This window comes from Astyanax mexicanus, chromosome 9 (genome assembly GCF_023375975.1).
Source record: "Astyanax mexicanus isolate ESR-SI-001 chromosome 9, AstMex3_surface, whole genome shotgun sequence".
NCBI classification, from domain to species: Eukaryota; Metazoa; Chordata; class Actinopteri; order Characiformes; family Acestrorhamphidae; genus Astyanax; species Astyanax mexicanus.
This window is the reverse complement of record NC_064416.1, coordinates 202,501-219,856: the sequence shown is the minus strand read 5'-3', so window position 1 is coordinate 219,856 and position 17,356 is coordinate 202,501. Positions and strand designations below refer to the sequence as shown.

The 17,356-nt window shown below is 38.4% G+C and overlaps 2 protein-coding genes across 2 annotated transcripts in view; both read right to left on the bottom strand.

Moving 5' to 3' along the window:
* Nucleotides 1-17,356, bottom strand: part of cd276 (CD276 molecule) — a 95,622-nt gene that overhangs the window by 14,323 nt on the left and 63,943 nt on the right. The window contains exon 7 of the mRNA XM_049483447.1: nt 14,286-14,322. Coding sequence (XP_049339404.1) covers nt 14,300-14,322 — 23 coding nt within the window. The 3' untranslated portion in view covers nt 14,286-14,299. The remainder of the gene's footprint in view (nt 1-14,285; nt 14,323-17,356) is intronic.
* LOC125804556 (uncharacterized) overlaps nt 1-17,356 on the bottom strand; it is a 444,972-nt gene that overhangs the window by 370,895 nt on the left and 56,721 nt on the right. The window lies entirely within an intron of this gene.

Sequence of the window (17,356 nt, the reverse complement as noted above, 5' to 3'; positions counted from 1 at the left end):
GGCGTAACGTGAAATAAACCAATCAGAGTGTCTCTTGCTCATCATTTTCTTTAAGAGTAGATCAGGTGAGCTCTGTCTTTGGTGGATTGCTATTGTAACGGTGCAGCTACCTGGACGTGTTCAACAAACTCTTCTCAGCAGAGGAAACTGAGCTGCTGGTTGACGCTGTGAAGGAGCTCCAGCAGCTCATTTACGGGAACAGCAATGTTATTTTATTTACTATTCTGTTTATTGTTGATGTAAAAGTTGGGTTTGTGCTGCTGTGTGTTCATGTGTGTGTAATAAGTGGGGGTGTACGCTCGGCTCGGCACAGCACCTGTGTTACCGAGATAGCGATGAACGTCTGACTGTTGGCGTCTGTCTAGGTTGTATTCAGTCAGTGGAGCTCCTGTGTTTTCTGTTACCAAGATAAACAAGATAAAACTCCAGAAATGTACCTGAACACACCTCATTTCCAGAACACCACGCCCATCAGTGTAGATATATTCAGAAGCTCTGCTGCTGTTTAAACCAGACTGTTGGTGGGGGGTAAGATAGCGATGAGCAACGTAATGCACCTATAGGGTCCATAGTGTTTTTGATTGTGTGAATTGTTGTTTTCTTAGAGAAGACACAAAATAGTTAGGGTTTGTAATGTATACAATGCTTAAAGAAAAAAGGTTTAGTATTTGGGCCAAATTTTTTATTTTGTTCAATTTTGGTTTCCACTAGTTATTTTTTTACTTTAACCTGAATTAACCCTTTGATCCCCAGCTTATTATGGAGTGTTTTTTCTCCGATTTTGTCAGTTCCCCTTTCAGTTGTTAGAACACAGTTACATTAGGAGACGTTTTTATTTTATTATACCAGAAGACATTGAGCTGATCAAAAATCTCATCATTTCAGTTGTTAATGCTTCCAGAATTTGTAAATCTTCATGGAATTGATCATGTTTTTATCAAAAATGTACCCAGTGTTACCCTAGTTAAAAGTATATCAGTGAATTCCTATTGCATTTTTATTATCTGGAGAAATATGTCAGTGTCAACCACAAAGAAAGTCATTTAATAACCCAGGACTTCAAAGCTGGATACACAAAAAACATCTACTAAAATATGACAGAAGAAATGTGGATTCTGGAGCATATTTTCCTAAAATAAGGGAATAAAACTGGACCTGTTATGGATCAGCGGATGGTTTGGAAGAAGAAGGTGAATCTGGGAATCAATAGAGCTGCTTTATCCCCAGGGTCAGGCTCAGGTGGGTCAGGGCTGATGTGGATATCAGATGAAGGATCTGGCAACTCTGACCGACTGAATATCCTCATGAATTTACAGAAATGCTGCTGTTCTGAAGAAGGATGTTGTGGTTCTCAGTGTGACTCTGAAACCTGGTGATAATATAAATCACCAGCCTGGAACTTTATCCATCTCCAGATTATTAAAATCACATTACCAGTATTTCACTACTAATCATAACCAAAATCACCTAAAAGCACCTAAAAAGCAGCACATTATTATTATTAAACCCCATCTGAAGAAACTCAACAACAGATGAGAAAAAAACAAAGCAATTGATCATCTATCAGTCTGGAAAAGGTTATAAAATCATTTCTAAAGCTTTGAGACTCCAGAGAACCACAGTGATTCACTATTATTCACTAATGGAGAAAAAACATGGAACACTGGTGAACCTTCCCAGGAGTGACCGGCCCACCGAACAAAATTACTCCAAAAGGGCATGAAGAACTCATCCAGGAGGTCCCAAAATTTTGATAAATTTGTTATATATATATATATATATATATATATATATATATATATATATATATATATATATATATTTTGGCGAATAAAAACTGAAAGCTGCTTCTCCTCCACTCTTTTGAGTTTTATACGATGGATCTGGAGAAGAGATCAGTCGATGATCTTAAGACACGATTTGGAACAAATTCAATCAGCATTTCAGAAATGTATGAAGGTAAATTAATGGATTTATTGACTAGTAATAAAAATACAACCAACTCTTCACTATTATTCACTAATGGAGAGAAAACTTGGAACACTGGTGAACCTTCCCAGGAGTGACCGGCCGACCCAAATTACCCGTCTCATGTGATCTCCAGAACTTTGGGTATATAATACTCTTTACAGGACTGACGAGACAAAAGTGGAACTTTTTGACGATGTGTGTCCCGTTACATCTTTTAAAAAGTTTAAATTCAATGTCTGAATTATAATAATTCTGTAAAGAAGAGTGAAACTAAATTCCTCCACAGAGATGAGAAAGACTCAACACTATCAGTAATCAGTACAGATTGATTGCAGTTATTAGATTTATTAGATTGATCAGATTTAGGGGTAAAACACTTTTTTATACAGCGCTAGATTAGTTTGAAAAGACTGTTTTTCCCTTAATAAAATAAATTATAATTTTTTTGTTATATATTTATTTTTTATATATTTGTCTGATATTAAAATGTATCTAATTATGATAAAAAAGTAAAGTAAGAGGAAGCAGTTGTAAAGTTTGATAAACATTAAGATTTAAGGTTTTATATCTGTTTATTGATACAGAATAAAGCAGAGTGAATATCTGTAGCGTTAGCGCGCCGCTAACTGATTCTTAATTAGCTCAGCTCCTGGTGATTCTCCCGCTGAGTTTTATTGCAGCTGTAATCAGATCCACCTGATTCTCCATTCAGACGCTCGACGCTGATGAACTGAATCAGGTGTGTTAAATTAGAGACTTTCCAAAGAATTAAAAAATGGTGCGTGTAATTTATCAACAGCAGCTCCATTCAGACTGGATTAGCTTATCAGTGGGACGCCGGCAGTACAAGTGGAGAAGTTTAGAGGAGGAATAAAGAACAGCAGCCAAACAAAACAACCAGGAGCAAAATACCGCCTTAAAAACACAGAACTGTGTGTCCAAACAGAACTTAACACATTAAAAACAACGCTGAGTTTAGTTATATAGGGTTAATATGGCCTGTAAAAAGCCGGTAAAAAAGAGGCGGAGTCTAAATTCACATGTATCGGAGGAGGCGTGTGCTGGTCTTCTTAACCCTGCTGGTGTTGGAGCATCACTAGTGATAGAGATATTCTTAAATGTAGTATATTTTGTGTTAGTTTTGCTGTTTACTGCATTAACTTTTAATTATTTGTTTGCCGTTCAGGGTCTTGATGTGTTACTGTGGTAAAGAAATAGACAAACCATGACCAACATTTATTTTTTCTTTATCTAAAACTTTATTTCTTTTCTTTATATTATAATCTTTAATATATATATTTTGCTCCAGTAGTATGTCCTTACAATTGCCATATCGACTACCTCTGCCACAGAGCTGTGGTTTTATATGGTGTAATTCATCAAATCTACTGTAGGTGGCCCTACAGTCTAACTGCTGCTCACCAGGTGTAAGAAAATAATTCGTTCAAATCCCAGCATAAGCTTAACACTCCATTATCAAAATTCTATTAATATAAATGGGTCATAAGATCAGTTATCATTTGGTTGTGTTTTTAGAGGTGAGAGAAGTGGATAAATTGAGTAGCTACTCCCATCTTAGTCAGGTAAAGCCCTTTAGAGATTTCTTTCTCTTGTTTTTGCTTTTTTATTATATTTATATTTTGCAGAAGTACACCTGAGCTAAGGTAACAAACTTATCGAACTTTTGTGACCTCCTGGATGAGATGCCCTCTCCTCTCCAGATCCCCATATGAAACTCAAAAAGAGAAAAGAGTGGAGCAGAAGCGGCTTTCTGTTTTTATTCGCCAAAAATCTGGAACACTACCGATAAATAAATATTTTTAAGAAAAAGCTAAAAACATATCTCTTTACATCAGCTTTTAATTAGACCTTATTTTTGAATTTCTAGCGTTTATTAAGACCCTTCTTATTATTTATATACTATTACTGTTCTATTTTTACCCTATTACTATCTTATTCTTATTTTGTTTAGCTTTTAATTAGATCTTATTTTTATCTGTCTGGTTTTGACTGTATTTTTTATTTTTAACATAATTTTCATTCATCTGTTTTTGAGTATTATATTTTATTAATATATAGAATGTACAAACGATTGCCCAATCCTTTGTTCCTCTGTGTTTGGGAGCTAAAACAAGCTTTGATTAGCTTTTATTTTATTTGATTTTTTCCAGTACACCTTAAATGCTTCAGCCTCTGCTGTCTGTTGGACCATTTAAGATTTAAGGTAGAATGGGAAAGTTAGCTAGCTACCTAGCTATTCAGACAAACTGCTAGTATGTACGATAGATAGATAGATAGATAGATAGATAGATAGATAGATAGATAGATAGATAGATAGATAGATAGATAGATAGATGCTTGTGTGCTATTTTTTACTACTCTCTTTCTGTCTGTGTGAAGCACTTTGAGCTGCATTTTTATGTATGAAAGGTGCTGTATAAATAAAGTCTATTATATTATTATAATTATTATTATTTTAATGCTTATGTAAAGTTTATGTAAAGACTATTTGAGTTATTGACTCTGATAGACACAGGGAGAACTGAGTGGCGTTGTGAGCGCTGGCATGAGCTTCATGAATATTCCCATTAGCATGAGCTAACATTCCTGTGTTTGCGTTTTTATAAATCATGATGCAGTAAATGAGATGCACACACTGCTGTGATTAACTCCGTGTTTACATTTGTTCACCGGTTAATTCAGTTTAAGCGAAGTGTTTCAACATTATTATGTATTTTATTCAAACATGACTGAAAAATAAATAAATATCTGAGCGAACTCTTCTGAGACCCAGACGCACAACAATAAACCAGAGATAAAAAAACACTTACGCTGATTTGCATATCTGCAGACGCACCGCTGTACGTCCTGCATCGTAAACGCGCCGCACGCTAACACCCCAGCATGCTAACACCAGCGCGCTAATGCGCATATGTTTATTTGTATAATTAGTACAGTCTGAGAGAAGAAGAAGAAGAACAGAAGTCATTAGTTCTGCTCACTGAAGTAAATGAGCCAAAAGTAAAAACAACATTTACCAAAAAATAAAAATATAAAAAAGCCAACAAACATCACGCCCCATTTCCCTCCCGGACCTGCGGGACGCCGGGTTCTCCTCGCTGGAGTGAAGTGAATATATATATATATATATATATATATATATATCTGAACGTGTCGCTCCAGTCCAGTGAGTAATGGGTGAACTGGAGGACCAGTGAAATCCCAACATCCCAACCAAGACGTTATTGAGTGAAACCTGAGGAGGGAACAGTGTGCTGACTGATAAAACTAGCTAATTTAATTTAATTCTCTTAAAAGTAAAAAAGGAGCTACAACACTACCATATTTATTGCACTATAAGCCGCAAGAAAAATCCTTTAATTTTCCCACAAATTGTGAGTGCTCTTGTAAAGTACAGAGTTATACAAGAGTTTCAGTAAAGTTTCTTCAGAACCAATATTGGAGCAGCATTAGCATTAGCCGCTAACCACTATTTCCACATTCAGAGGTGAGTATATCTGACTGTAGTCTGCTGCTAACCCGGCTAGCACTGCTGGAGCAGCATTAGCATTAGCCACTAACTGTGCTAAGCACTAGCCCCTTTGCTTTTCAGAGGTGAGTATGTCAGACTGTAGTCTGCTGCTAACCCTGGCTAGCACTGCTGGAGCAGCATTAGCATTAGCCGCTAACTGCACTAAGCGCTAGCTCTTTTGTCTTTTAGAGGTGAGTATATAAGACTGTAGCCTGCTGCTAACTCCATCTACCTGATTTTTGTGTCCACATTTAAGCCAAAAAATATGTGGTTTTGCTTGATTTACGTCGTACTTCACTCATTTTTTGAGACTTTGTGATTGAGCTTATTCTAAGAAATCTTACCTTAGAAAAATTTGCTCATCACATTGGCAGCTTTTTTTTTTTTTGCTTAATTAAAGCATTTCTAGTTTTATTTTTACAGGATTTTTTGCAGGTCAGTTTCCTCTGTTGAGAAGCGTTCGACGTGTGCAGGTTTTGAACGAGTGCAGATAATGAATGATCTTAGGAATGAACAAACGACTTTAGGAACAACAATTTATTGCCTGTTTCCCAAAAGCCTTCTTAGTTAAGAACCAGTGTTAAATAGTTTTTAGTTCTCTCTACCTCTCCAAACCTAACCATTTATTTACACACATTCATCCTTATTATACCACAAAGTATCATTAGATAAATGTATATTTTATAGACTAATAACAGATAAGTATAATATATAGTAAATCAGTAAATATCAGTAAATAACTGATATATATGTTGGGTCTTAAAACTCCAGCTCCCAGAAACCCCAGCGATGATCAGCACCAACCAGCTACACCTGTGCAGCATCTATAAAACCCACAGTCAAACCAGAAGATCAGAATTCAGCACAACACCTGGCACGATAGGTAACTCACTGAACTGACTGCATTCTAAAAGCCAATCAGTGTAAAGTATAGTGAGACTCCGCCCACGTAGGTGATGTTCACAGGTAAAGTTGTTTTTTATGCGCTTCGTCACTAAATTACAGTGTGAAACCGAAACTAACTGGACTTAGGCCTTATCCCATTTCCTTTTTGTACCCTACCCCTTGTTTTACTGCAACTGTAGAAGAGTTAGGGGTGAAACTCTCTTCTTCTTACGAATTGGGAAACCCTTAATTTACCCAACACAGATATATAGCGTTATAACTGCTGCTGATTAACTAGTTCACTTTTTTATCGTATGTCTTCAGAAAGGTGGAGATGGTGCAGCAATTATTATTGTTGTACATTCCTTTATTCCTCTGTAATGGGGAGCTGAAATTAGCTTATATTTGTTCCACCTTAAATGCTTCAGCCTCTGCTGTCTGTTGCACTATTTAAGATTTAAGGTGGAATGGGAAAGTTAGCTAGCTACCTAGCTACTCAGACAAACTGCTAGCAGTATTTGTTTTAAGCTTGTTATAATAAAAAGAAAGACCATAAAACATTGAAACGAAATATTAAACTATGTGAAACTCGGGTAATAAAGTGATTGTCATCATTTTTAACAAGGAAAATACTTAAAATTTGTGTGTTTCTTTGGTTACTTGTGCTCATCCATCTTGTCAGTGATTCTGATTGTCCTCTGTCTGGAGTTTTCCTCTGAAAAATGTCAGTTTGAAGGATCTTGTATCTCCAACTCCTCCTCTAACCTTAACCTTAATCCCTCAATCCTAACAATATTCAGAACATCTCAGTGGTAGAGCTAAAGGGTGAGTGGGACTGGGTCTAACCGGACTAAATGTAGCTCCGTTATGTTATATTTAGATTTATATATTTATATTTCTATGGCACATCAGTCACTTTTATAATTAATGTCATTGCACCTTGCACTTTGCTCTGTTAATTATTTAATGACCGTTATCAACATCTACTGCACTGCTCCGTTTACAGATAGATCTTTACCTTCTATCTATCTATCTATCTATCTATCTATCTATCTATCTATCTATCTATCTATCTATCTATCTATCTATCTATCTAGCTTTCTATCTAGCTTTCTATCTATCTATCTATCTATCTATCTAGCTTTCTATCTATCTATCTATCTATCTATCTATCTATCTATCTATCTATCTATCTATCTATCTATCTAGCTTTCTATCTATCTATCTATCTATCTATCTTTCTATCTATCTATCTATCTATCTATCTATCTATCTATCTATCTATCTATCTATCTAGCTTTCTATCTATCTATCTATCTATCTATCTATCTATCTTTCTTTCTATCTAGCTTTCTATCTATCTATCTATCTATCTATCTATCTATCTATCTATCTATCTATCTTTCTATCTATCTATCTTTCTATCTATCTATCTATCTATCTATCTATCTATCTATCTATCTTTCTTTCTATCTAGCTTTCTATCTATCTATCTATCTATCTATCTATCTATCTATCTATCTATCTATCTATCTTTCTATCTATCTATCTTTCTATCTATCTATCTATCTATCTATCTATCTATCTATCTAGCTATCTAGCTTTCTATCTATCTATCTATCTATCTATCTATCTATCTATCTATCTATCTATCTATCTATCTAGCTTTCTATCTATCTATCTATCTATCTATCTATCTATCTATCTATCTATCTATCTATCTATCTATCTATCTATCTATCTTTCTTTCTATCTAGCTTTCTATCTATCTATCTATCTATCTATCTATCTATCGTACATACTAGCAGAACTTCAGTTGGGTATTGTTGGTGAAATGAAGAGGGATGTGAAGCAGGAAGGTCTTGTTCATGTTGAGAAGTGAAACTCCTGAAATCAGAAACTCGGAGTCCTGAAGGTTTGCTCAGGGCTGTGAAACATGGGGGAGGTGTATCAGAGCTCCTGCTCCTCTCAATCATCTGCAGTATGATGGATCTACAGCACTTAATGGAGTCCTGAGGCGTCTGATTTCCATAATTCAGCCTGAGTTCCTCCACAGCGCTGGGAGTCTGGGAGGACTGAAAACTGGGGGATGATGGGAACAGAACTCCGTTCATTAGTCGCCATTGATCACCTGTCTTCATCTTCTCCATTAACCCCTCCCTCTACCTCTCCACTCCTCCACCACTCCACTCCTCCTGCACTCCTTTCTTCACTCCATACTAGAGTTCCATCCATCTGCATCTACTGACCAGTGTTTAATCAACCTCACTCACAAGATAACACCTCACAACCTATACAGATATTATAATTGGGTGTAAATCATTTAGGTAACGGCACCACTTTCACCGGTGTTCTGTCGAGGTGAGGTACCTTGTAAAACTGTGCTTTCCTAGTGTTTATTTGAGGTCTCGGTAAAACGCAGAATCCACCGGAGATCCGATTTAAACCTACAATTAGTTCCACAAGATAGCTAACGCTAACTAGCTCTGTAAACAGAAGCTGTAAACAGTGTAAACAGAGCTGTTAGCTCCTCCGCTGTTAACGAGACAGTGTCGGCTCTGCTCCAACCTGTGTTCAGCGCCACCTGTGGGCGGTCCAGAGCCGAGGTGGGCGGGGCCATGAAGTCACTGTCTAAACTCACACTTTGTGAGAGTGAGAGACAGTGCGAGAGAAAGTGTGAGAGTGAGAGACAGTGCGAGAGAAAGTGTGAGAGTGAGAGACAGCGTGAGAGAAAGTGTGAGAGTGAGACAGCGCGAGAGAAAGTGTGAGAGTGAGAGACAGCGTGAGAGAAAGAATGAGATAGAGAGAGAGACAGCGTGAGAGAAAGCATGAGAGAGAGAGAGAGAGAGCACGCGAGAAAGTGTGAGAGGGAGAGACAGCGCGAGAGAAAGCATGCGAGAGAGAGACTGTGCGAGAGAAAGTGTGAGGGGAGACACAGTGCGAGAGAAAGTGTGAGAGAGACAGACAGCACGAGAAAAAGTGTGAAAGGGAGAGACAGCGCGAAAGAAAGCATGAGAGGGAGAGACAGCGTGAGAGAAAGTGTGAGAGAGAGACAGACAGCGCGAGAGAAAGTGTGAAAGGGAGAGACAGCATGAGAGAGAGAGAAAGCAGGAAAGAAAGCGTGAGAGTTACCAACCCACTTCTATACAATAGCAACACCTTAGCAACCACATCAGAATCCAACACCTACTTATCCCATAGCAACACCTTAGCATCCAACACTTACACCACAGCAACATGGAACCAGCACCCTGCTGAACCGCTCTCTTAGTTTCTGCAGTTGTTGCATCGTCTGCAGCATCAGTGCTGTAAAGGTCAATACTGAGTTAGTAATTAACCCACAGTATATTTGCTGTGCTAATTGTAACGTTCGCAGTATCGATGTACGGACGAGCTCTCGCTCCGTCACTATCGCTCTCTCTCTCTCTCTCTCTCATTCTCACATTCTCATTTCTCTCGTTCCTGAAATCCCCTGTTTTCTATCTCCTCGTCCCCCGTCGCCGGTGACGGTGAGTGATGTTACCGTAGTGACGGAGCCGTAGTTAAGGTGGAAATATATACGCAGAATTTAAATCAATATTTCAGTGCAGCACTTAAGCTGAGGACGAGGGTCCATTATCTGTCCCTAATTGTCCCTATAGGCCTTCAGCACTGAAGAGTATTAATATTACTCTCATTACTATTCACACCACGTCCCCCGTCCCCGTCCCCGGAGTGGACACTCGCCATCCTCCACTCTTAAACAGAGACACGGAAATACAGCCTAACCGCCACTCTATACTTTAGTAACCACCTGGCAACAGCTTAGCATCCAACACCTTAGCAACCACCTAATAACAGCTAAGCACCCAACATCTTATCACCCAACACCTTACCACCCACCTAACAACAGCTTACCACCAACACCTCAGAAACCACCTAGCTAAAGCTTAGCATCCAATGTCTTAGCAAACACATAGCACCAGCTTAGCATCTAAAACCCTACTATCCAATACCTTAGCAACCACCTAATAACAGCTTACCATCCAACACCTTAGCAACCACCTAGCAACAGCTTACCATCCCTAACTTTTATGAACTACCTAACATTAGCTAAGCATCCAACGGTTTAGCAACCTTAGCATCCAAAACATTTCTATCCAACACATTAGCAACCACCTAACAACAGCTTAGCTTCCACCTAGCAACAGCTTACCATCCATAACCTTAGCCAACACCTGGCAACAACTTTCCATCCAACACCTTAGCAACCACCTAGCTGAAGCTTATTATCCAACATCTTAGGAACCACCTAGCAACAATTTACCATCCATAACCTTTACGAACCACCTAACAACAGCTTACCATTCAACACCTTAGCAACCACCTAGCAACAGCTTAGCATTTATAACTTTTACAAAACCACCTAAGATTAGCTAAGCATACATCACTTTAGCAACCACCTAGCAACAGCTTACCATCCCGAAACCTTGCCACCCAACACCTTAGCAACCACCTATTAGTGCTATTAGCACCACGCTAATCAGTGCTAATCACTGCAGTGTCTCGTATACTCAGTGGATATTGTGTGTAGAAGCCAGGTGGTATAATGTAATGCTGTATCTATTTGTATATAACACACACCTCCACACACACACTTTATACAGTGAGTATTTATTAAGACTGTGTATCACGCTCTGTTTTAATCAGTCAGTGTTTATAATGTAAGTGTTTTATTATCACGCGCAGTCTTTAATGAAAGGGTAATGCTGTATAAATAAATGATAAATAATATAATATAATAAAGTTTAATGGTGACTATGTTACTATGAATCAGGATAAGGAGATATACGGAGTCGTGTTATTAAATAAGATATGCAGCAGTTCTGCATTAATTACTCGATCAATACACAACCTGTCACACAGATATCAGGAGAATTGATCGGCTGTGATTCTGCAGAGCTGGTTTTCCTGCAGTGCAGTTTGACGGAAGGTCGTAACGTACATTATATTTACAAATATGTTTTTACTGAGGCTGTGTTCCCACCGCAGGTAACAGCATCTTATATTTTTTAGTGATAAAACTCCTGCATCCGGACTGCAGTTGTAAAAACAGGAGGATCAGTGAGTTTTTAGGCTTTTTTCTCGGTCACATGACATCAGCAGTGTTCAGTAGCTCCTCCATTTCCACTCGCTGTTGTTTTTTTTTTACGTGGATCTCCATGGAAACCGTGGCATGTCCAAAGTGTTATTACGGTGTGCGGCAGTGGACAAATATCTATTTTATTAAAGGCGAGGAGACGAAACTCAGAGATGTGCGTCCGGACGGGACTAAAATTACCGGAGGAGCACGGAGTTCAGAGAAAAACAGTAGATAATTCAGCCTGTAATTTTCTCAGAGGACGTCTGAGACATTAGTTAGCAGTTTGTCCCACATAGCTTGTTTTAACACGGTAAACACACAGACTACAGTCCGATAATGCTAATACTAATATTGCTCCAGAAGTGTTAGCTGGAGTTAGCAGCAGACTACAGTCTGATAATACTCACCTCTGAACAGTGAAAGAGCTAGCACTTAGCATGGTTAGCGGCTAATACTAATACTGCTCCAGCAATGCTAGCCAGGGTTAGTACCAGCTACAGTTCGATATACTCCCCTCTGAATGGTAAAAGAGCTAGCGCTTAGCGCTGTGGTTAGCAGCTAATGCTAATACTAATACTGCTTCAGCAGTGCTAGCTGGGGTTAGCAGCAGACTACAGTCTGATAATACTCACCTCTGAATGGTGAAAGAGCTAGCGCTTAGCGCTGTGGTTAGCAGCTAATGCTAATACTAATACTGCTTCAGCAGTGCTAGCTGGGGTTAGCAGCAGACTACAGTCTGATAATACTCACCTCTGAACAGTGAAAGAGCTAGCGCTTAGCGCTGTGGTTAGGAGCTAATGCTAAAACTAATACTGCTGTTTTAGCTGGAGCTGGCAGCAGACTACAATCTGATAATACTCACCTCTGAACAATGTAAGAGGTATGCACTTAGTGTGGTTAGCGGCTAATGCTAATGCTAATACTGCTCCAGTCTCGGTGCTGAAGAACTAAATTGAAACTCCTTAATACCTGACTGGTAGAATTCACATATAAGGAGCACCTTATTAATTTAACGATTTTTCAGTGCAGCTTATAATGTGAAAAATACGGTAAATTACTTTTTCACAGTGTTTAAAGCTTTATAAAATTCTAAATCCTCTAAACTAAATGTTTTGGTGTAAATATGTTGAAATAAACGTGTAAAATGCAGAACATGAAAACATACGAGATCGTAGAGGATTAAAAATACAATTCTCTGAGGAACAAGAAGAAGAAGAACTCTTCTCTTCAGCATTTATCCAGTACTGACAGTACTCAGTACTAAAATACTGACAATACTGATTTTCAGACCACAGTATAGTATTATATTGATTTACGGTTGTTTTTCTATAGTTTTATTGGGCACAGCTGGAGTTGAGGGATCCTGTTGTACCTGTGCAGGAATATTTGCACTGTTTGTTCTTTAGTGAACAGAATTTGTGTCCCTATATAAAATAAAATATAATAAAATTATAAATAAATTATTAGTTTCTTCTTGATAAACTCTGAGTATAAAGGTCTGTAGAGCAGCTCTGGTTTAGCGGTGGACTCCATGCTGCTCTCGGTGAGTCTGGGCTTTATTTATTTGTTGTTTTTGGTGTTTTAGTGTGTTATTGGAGGGAGAACCTTCACAGCTCAGGTAAAGGTCACACTGCTGTCCTTCTACTTAATGTCCAATCTAGAGTCTCAGAGCCGAACCACTGAACCAGAACCGAGACCAGAAACCAACCCAGGAGCTTCAGAACCAGAATAAACAACAGAATTACAGAAATAAATACAGAAATACCAGGAAAAATCTACAATATAAATACTGAATTCATCCTGAATATACAGAAGCACAGAGGGAATCATGTAGTGATTCTGTAAGTCTTCTTTTCCTGGGGTGGCCCTGATGAGTGCCAGTTTCATCATTATAATGTTTTTGTAGTTAGTGTAGTTCTTCTTTATTTTGTTCTTTATTTAGTTGAGTACTTGTTGCTTCTCATAATCTGGATTATAGAACGTTACTCAAATATTCACTATTCACTGTATACCTGTAACTCTACCTCTTCACTACTTTACTTTAACTGATGCTCTCAAACATTAAAATTCAAGGTCTGGAAATGAGGTGTGTTCAGGTACATTTCTGGAGTTTTATCTTGTTTATCTTGGTAACAGAAAACACAGGAGCTCCACTGACTGAATACAACCTAGACAGACGCCAACAGTCAGACGTTCATCGCTATCTCGGTAACACAGGCGCTGTGCCGAGCCGAGCGTACACCCCCACTTATTACACACACATGAACACACAGCAGCACAAACCCAACTTTTACATCAACAATAAACAGAATAGTAAATAAAATAACATTGCTGTTCCCGTAAATGAGCTGCTGGAGCTCCTTCACAGCGTCAACCAGCAGCTCAGTTTCCTCTGCTGAGAAGAGTTTGTTGAACACGTCCAGGTAGCTGCACCGTTACAATAGCAATCCACCAAAGACAGAGCTCACCTGATCTACTCTTAAAGAGAATGATGAGCAAGAGACACTCTGATTGGTTTATTATTTTACATTACTCCCAAAATGAACCACACCCATGATTACATGACTCTTGCTTTGTGTTTCTGTACTTTTCCCATCATTATGATAGCAAAACACACTGATAACATGCCCTAAATCAAGCTGCACAGTGCATGATTAACGCCCCCTCTATAGATAAAGCTAAAATAGGACCCAGTGTGTGTATAATGTATAAAGTAGAGTGTAGAGGATGAGGATGATGATGAAGATGATGATGATCTGTGGTGGTAAATCTTACCGTGTTCTTCTTCTTTAGCTCTTCAGAGGAGTCGTGGCTGAAAAACAAAGAGAATAGAAAATTTCGTCATCAACCACCAAGAGACCAAACCCTCCAACAGATCAGATAAACAACACAAGGTCAGGAAAAACTCCAGTCTCTAACATAGCACCCCCCCCCCCCCCCCTGAGACCCTACAGCAAATACAACATCCACATATACACTCATATATACCCAATATACTCATATACAGTTTCAAGAAAAAGTATGTGAATCTTTGGGTTTAATAACTGGTTGATCCTCCTTTATCAGCAAAAACCTCAACCAATGGTTTCCTGTAGCTGCAGATCAGACCTGCAGAACGGTCAGGAGGAATTCTGGATCATTCCTCTTCACTAAACTGTTTCAGTTCAGCTATAATATTATGGGATATCTGGTGTGAATCTCTCTCTTGAGGTCATGATGCTGCAGCATCTCAGTTGGGTTCAGGAGGTCAGGACTCTCCAGAAGGAGGATTTATTTATTTTCTTCTGTTGAAGTCGTTCAGTTGTTGATTTACTTCTATGTTTTGGGTCGTTGTTCTGTTGCATCATCCGTCCTCTGTTGAGCTTCAGTTGGAGGACAGATGGGCTTAAGTTTTCCTGCTAAATGTAAACTTGGTAAACTTGGGAATGTATTTTTCCGTAGATGATGGCAAAATCCGTCCAGATCCTGAGACAACAAAGCAAAGCAGCCCCAAACCATGATGCCCCCTCCACCATGTTTCACAGTTGGGATGAGCTTTTGATGATGGTGTGCTGTGCGTTGTGTGTGTTCCCTCCAAACAACTCAATTTTGGTGTCATCTGTCCACAGTATATTTAGCCAGTACTGCTGTGGAACATCCAGGTGTTTTTGCAAACTTCAAACATGCAGCTTTTAGTTTTTGTATTGGACAGCAGTGTCTTCCTCCATGGTGTCCTTCCATGAACTCCTATGATTCTTGTTTAATGTTTTCCTTATTGTAGATTTGTCAACAAATGTTAGCATGTTCCAGAGATTTCTCTAAGTCTTTAGCTGACACTCTAGGATTCTTCCTCACCTCATTGATCATTCTGCATGTGCTGTGCTCTTACAGTCATCTTTACAGGACTTTACCACGCCAAGAGAGAGTAGCAGCAACAGTGCTGAACTTTCTCCATTTGTAGAGCGTCTGTATTTCCGTGGACACATAAACATCAAGGCTTTTAGAGATACTTTTGTAACCATTTCCAGCTTCAAGTTCAAGTTCTTGAACGTAGATCTTCTGAGAGCTTTATCTTTTGTGTGAGGCATGATTCACATCAAGCAAACAAGCTTCTTAAGAACAGCAAACTCTAAACTGGTGTGTGTTTTTATAGAGCAGGGCAGCTTTATAGGGCAGGGCAACCCCTCACTGTGAATATAAAACATGTTGTGTTCAATAAAATCATGCAAACATATAATTTTATTTGTCTGGTTTTAGTTTAAGCAGACTGTGTTTGTCTATTGTTGTGATGTAGATGAAGATCAGAACACATTTAATCACCAATTTATGCAGAAATCCAAGTATAATCCCAAAGAGTTCACATACTTTTTCTTGCAACTGTATATACACTCAAATATACACCCATTTATACAGCACCGCCTCTGTACATACACTCACATACACACATATACACCCAATATACTCATATATACACTCTATACAAGTTATACATCCCCCCGAGACCCTGCTACATATATGCACTTATATACACACTATATACACTCATATATACACCCAGTTACATATCCCCCAAGACCCCAATACAGCACTGCCTCTATACACCCAGTATACTCATATGTACACTCTATACACCCAGTTATACGTCACCCGAGACCCGGCTACAGCAAATACAACACCGCCTCCATACAACCAGTATACTCATATACACTCTAAGCACCCTATACACCCAGTAATACTCATATATACATTCATATACACACTCCATACAACCAGTATAATTATATATACACCCAGTATACTCATATACAGTATACACTCATATACACCCGTATACTCATTCACACTCATATGCACCCAATATACTCATATATAGTATATGGAGTATATAGATATATATATATACTCCATACACCCAGTATACTCATAAACACCCATTGTACTCATATATACACTCTACACACTCATATACACCCAAAATACTCTATACTCTTAAATATACTCTTTTTAATGGCCAGACAGTGTATACATGTGTATATTATATTTATAGCAGTAGAAGGAAAGATATGCTGTAATTTAATATGATATGATTTAATGAGTGTTATATTTTAGTTTCTCTGTAGTTGTGTCAGGTTTTACTACGTGTATCTACTCTGCTAATAAAGAAAATTGGTATATATATTTCTGATGTAATGCATATGTTTCTCACGCTGCGCTCCGGCGGAGTTTAGAGCGAGCTAATGAAGAGGGAATAGAGGGAATAGAGGAATGAAAGCTGGTGTTGGTGTGGGGGCGTGTTCAGTCTGTAGACTCTGTTATTGGAACTCTATTATTGGCCGGTTTAAAGGTCAGCTGCATGTGGAGAGAGAGGGATCTGAGTCAGATCGACGCTCACCTGCTGAGATCTTTTATATTTTATATTTTTATAAAGCCTTTTGTTGGGCTGTTCGGACGCTGAGCAGGAATCGGGGATCAATTAGGCAAAAGCGTGAGGAGAGTTTACTGTTTATTTACGTCTCCAGGCAACCGGTTTAACACCACCGACCAATCAGAAGCATCGCAGGTCTGTTTCTGAACTTCCTCTCCTTCCTCACCTCTATAACTGAGTACCTGTTCTACACTTTAACCTACAGCTCTGTAAAAAATGAAGAGAGAAGTTTCTCTGATTTTGCTATTTATAGGTTTATGTTTGAGTAAAATGAACATTGTTGTTTTATTCTATAAACTACAGACAACATTTCTCCCAAATTACAAATAAAAATATTCTCATTTAGAGCATTTATTTACAGAAAATGAGAAATGACTCATTTCATATTCATAAAGTTTTAAGAGTTCAGAAATCAATATTTTGTGTAATAATCCTAATTTTG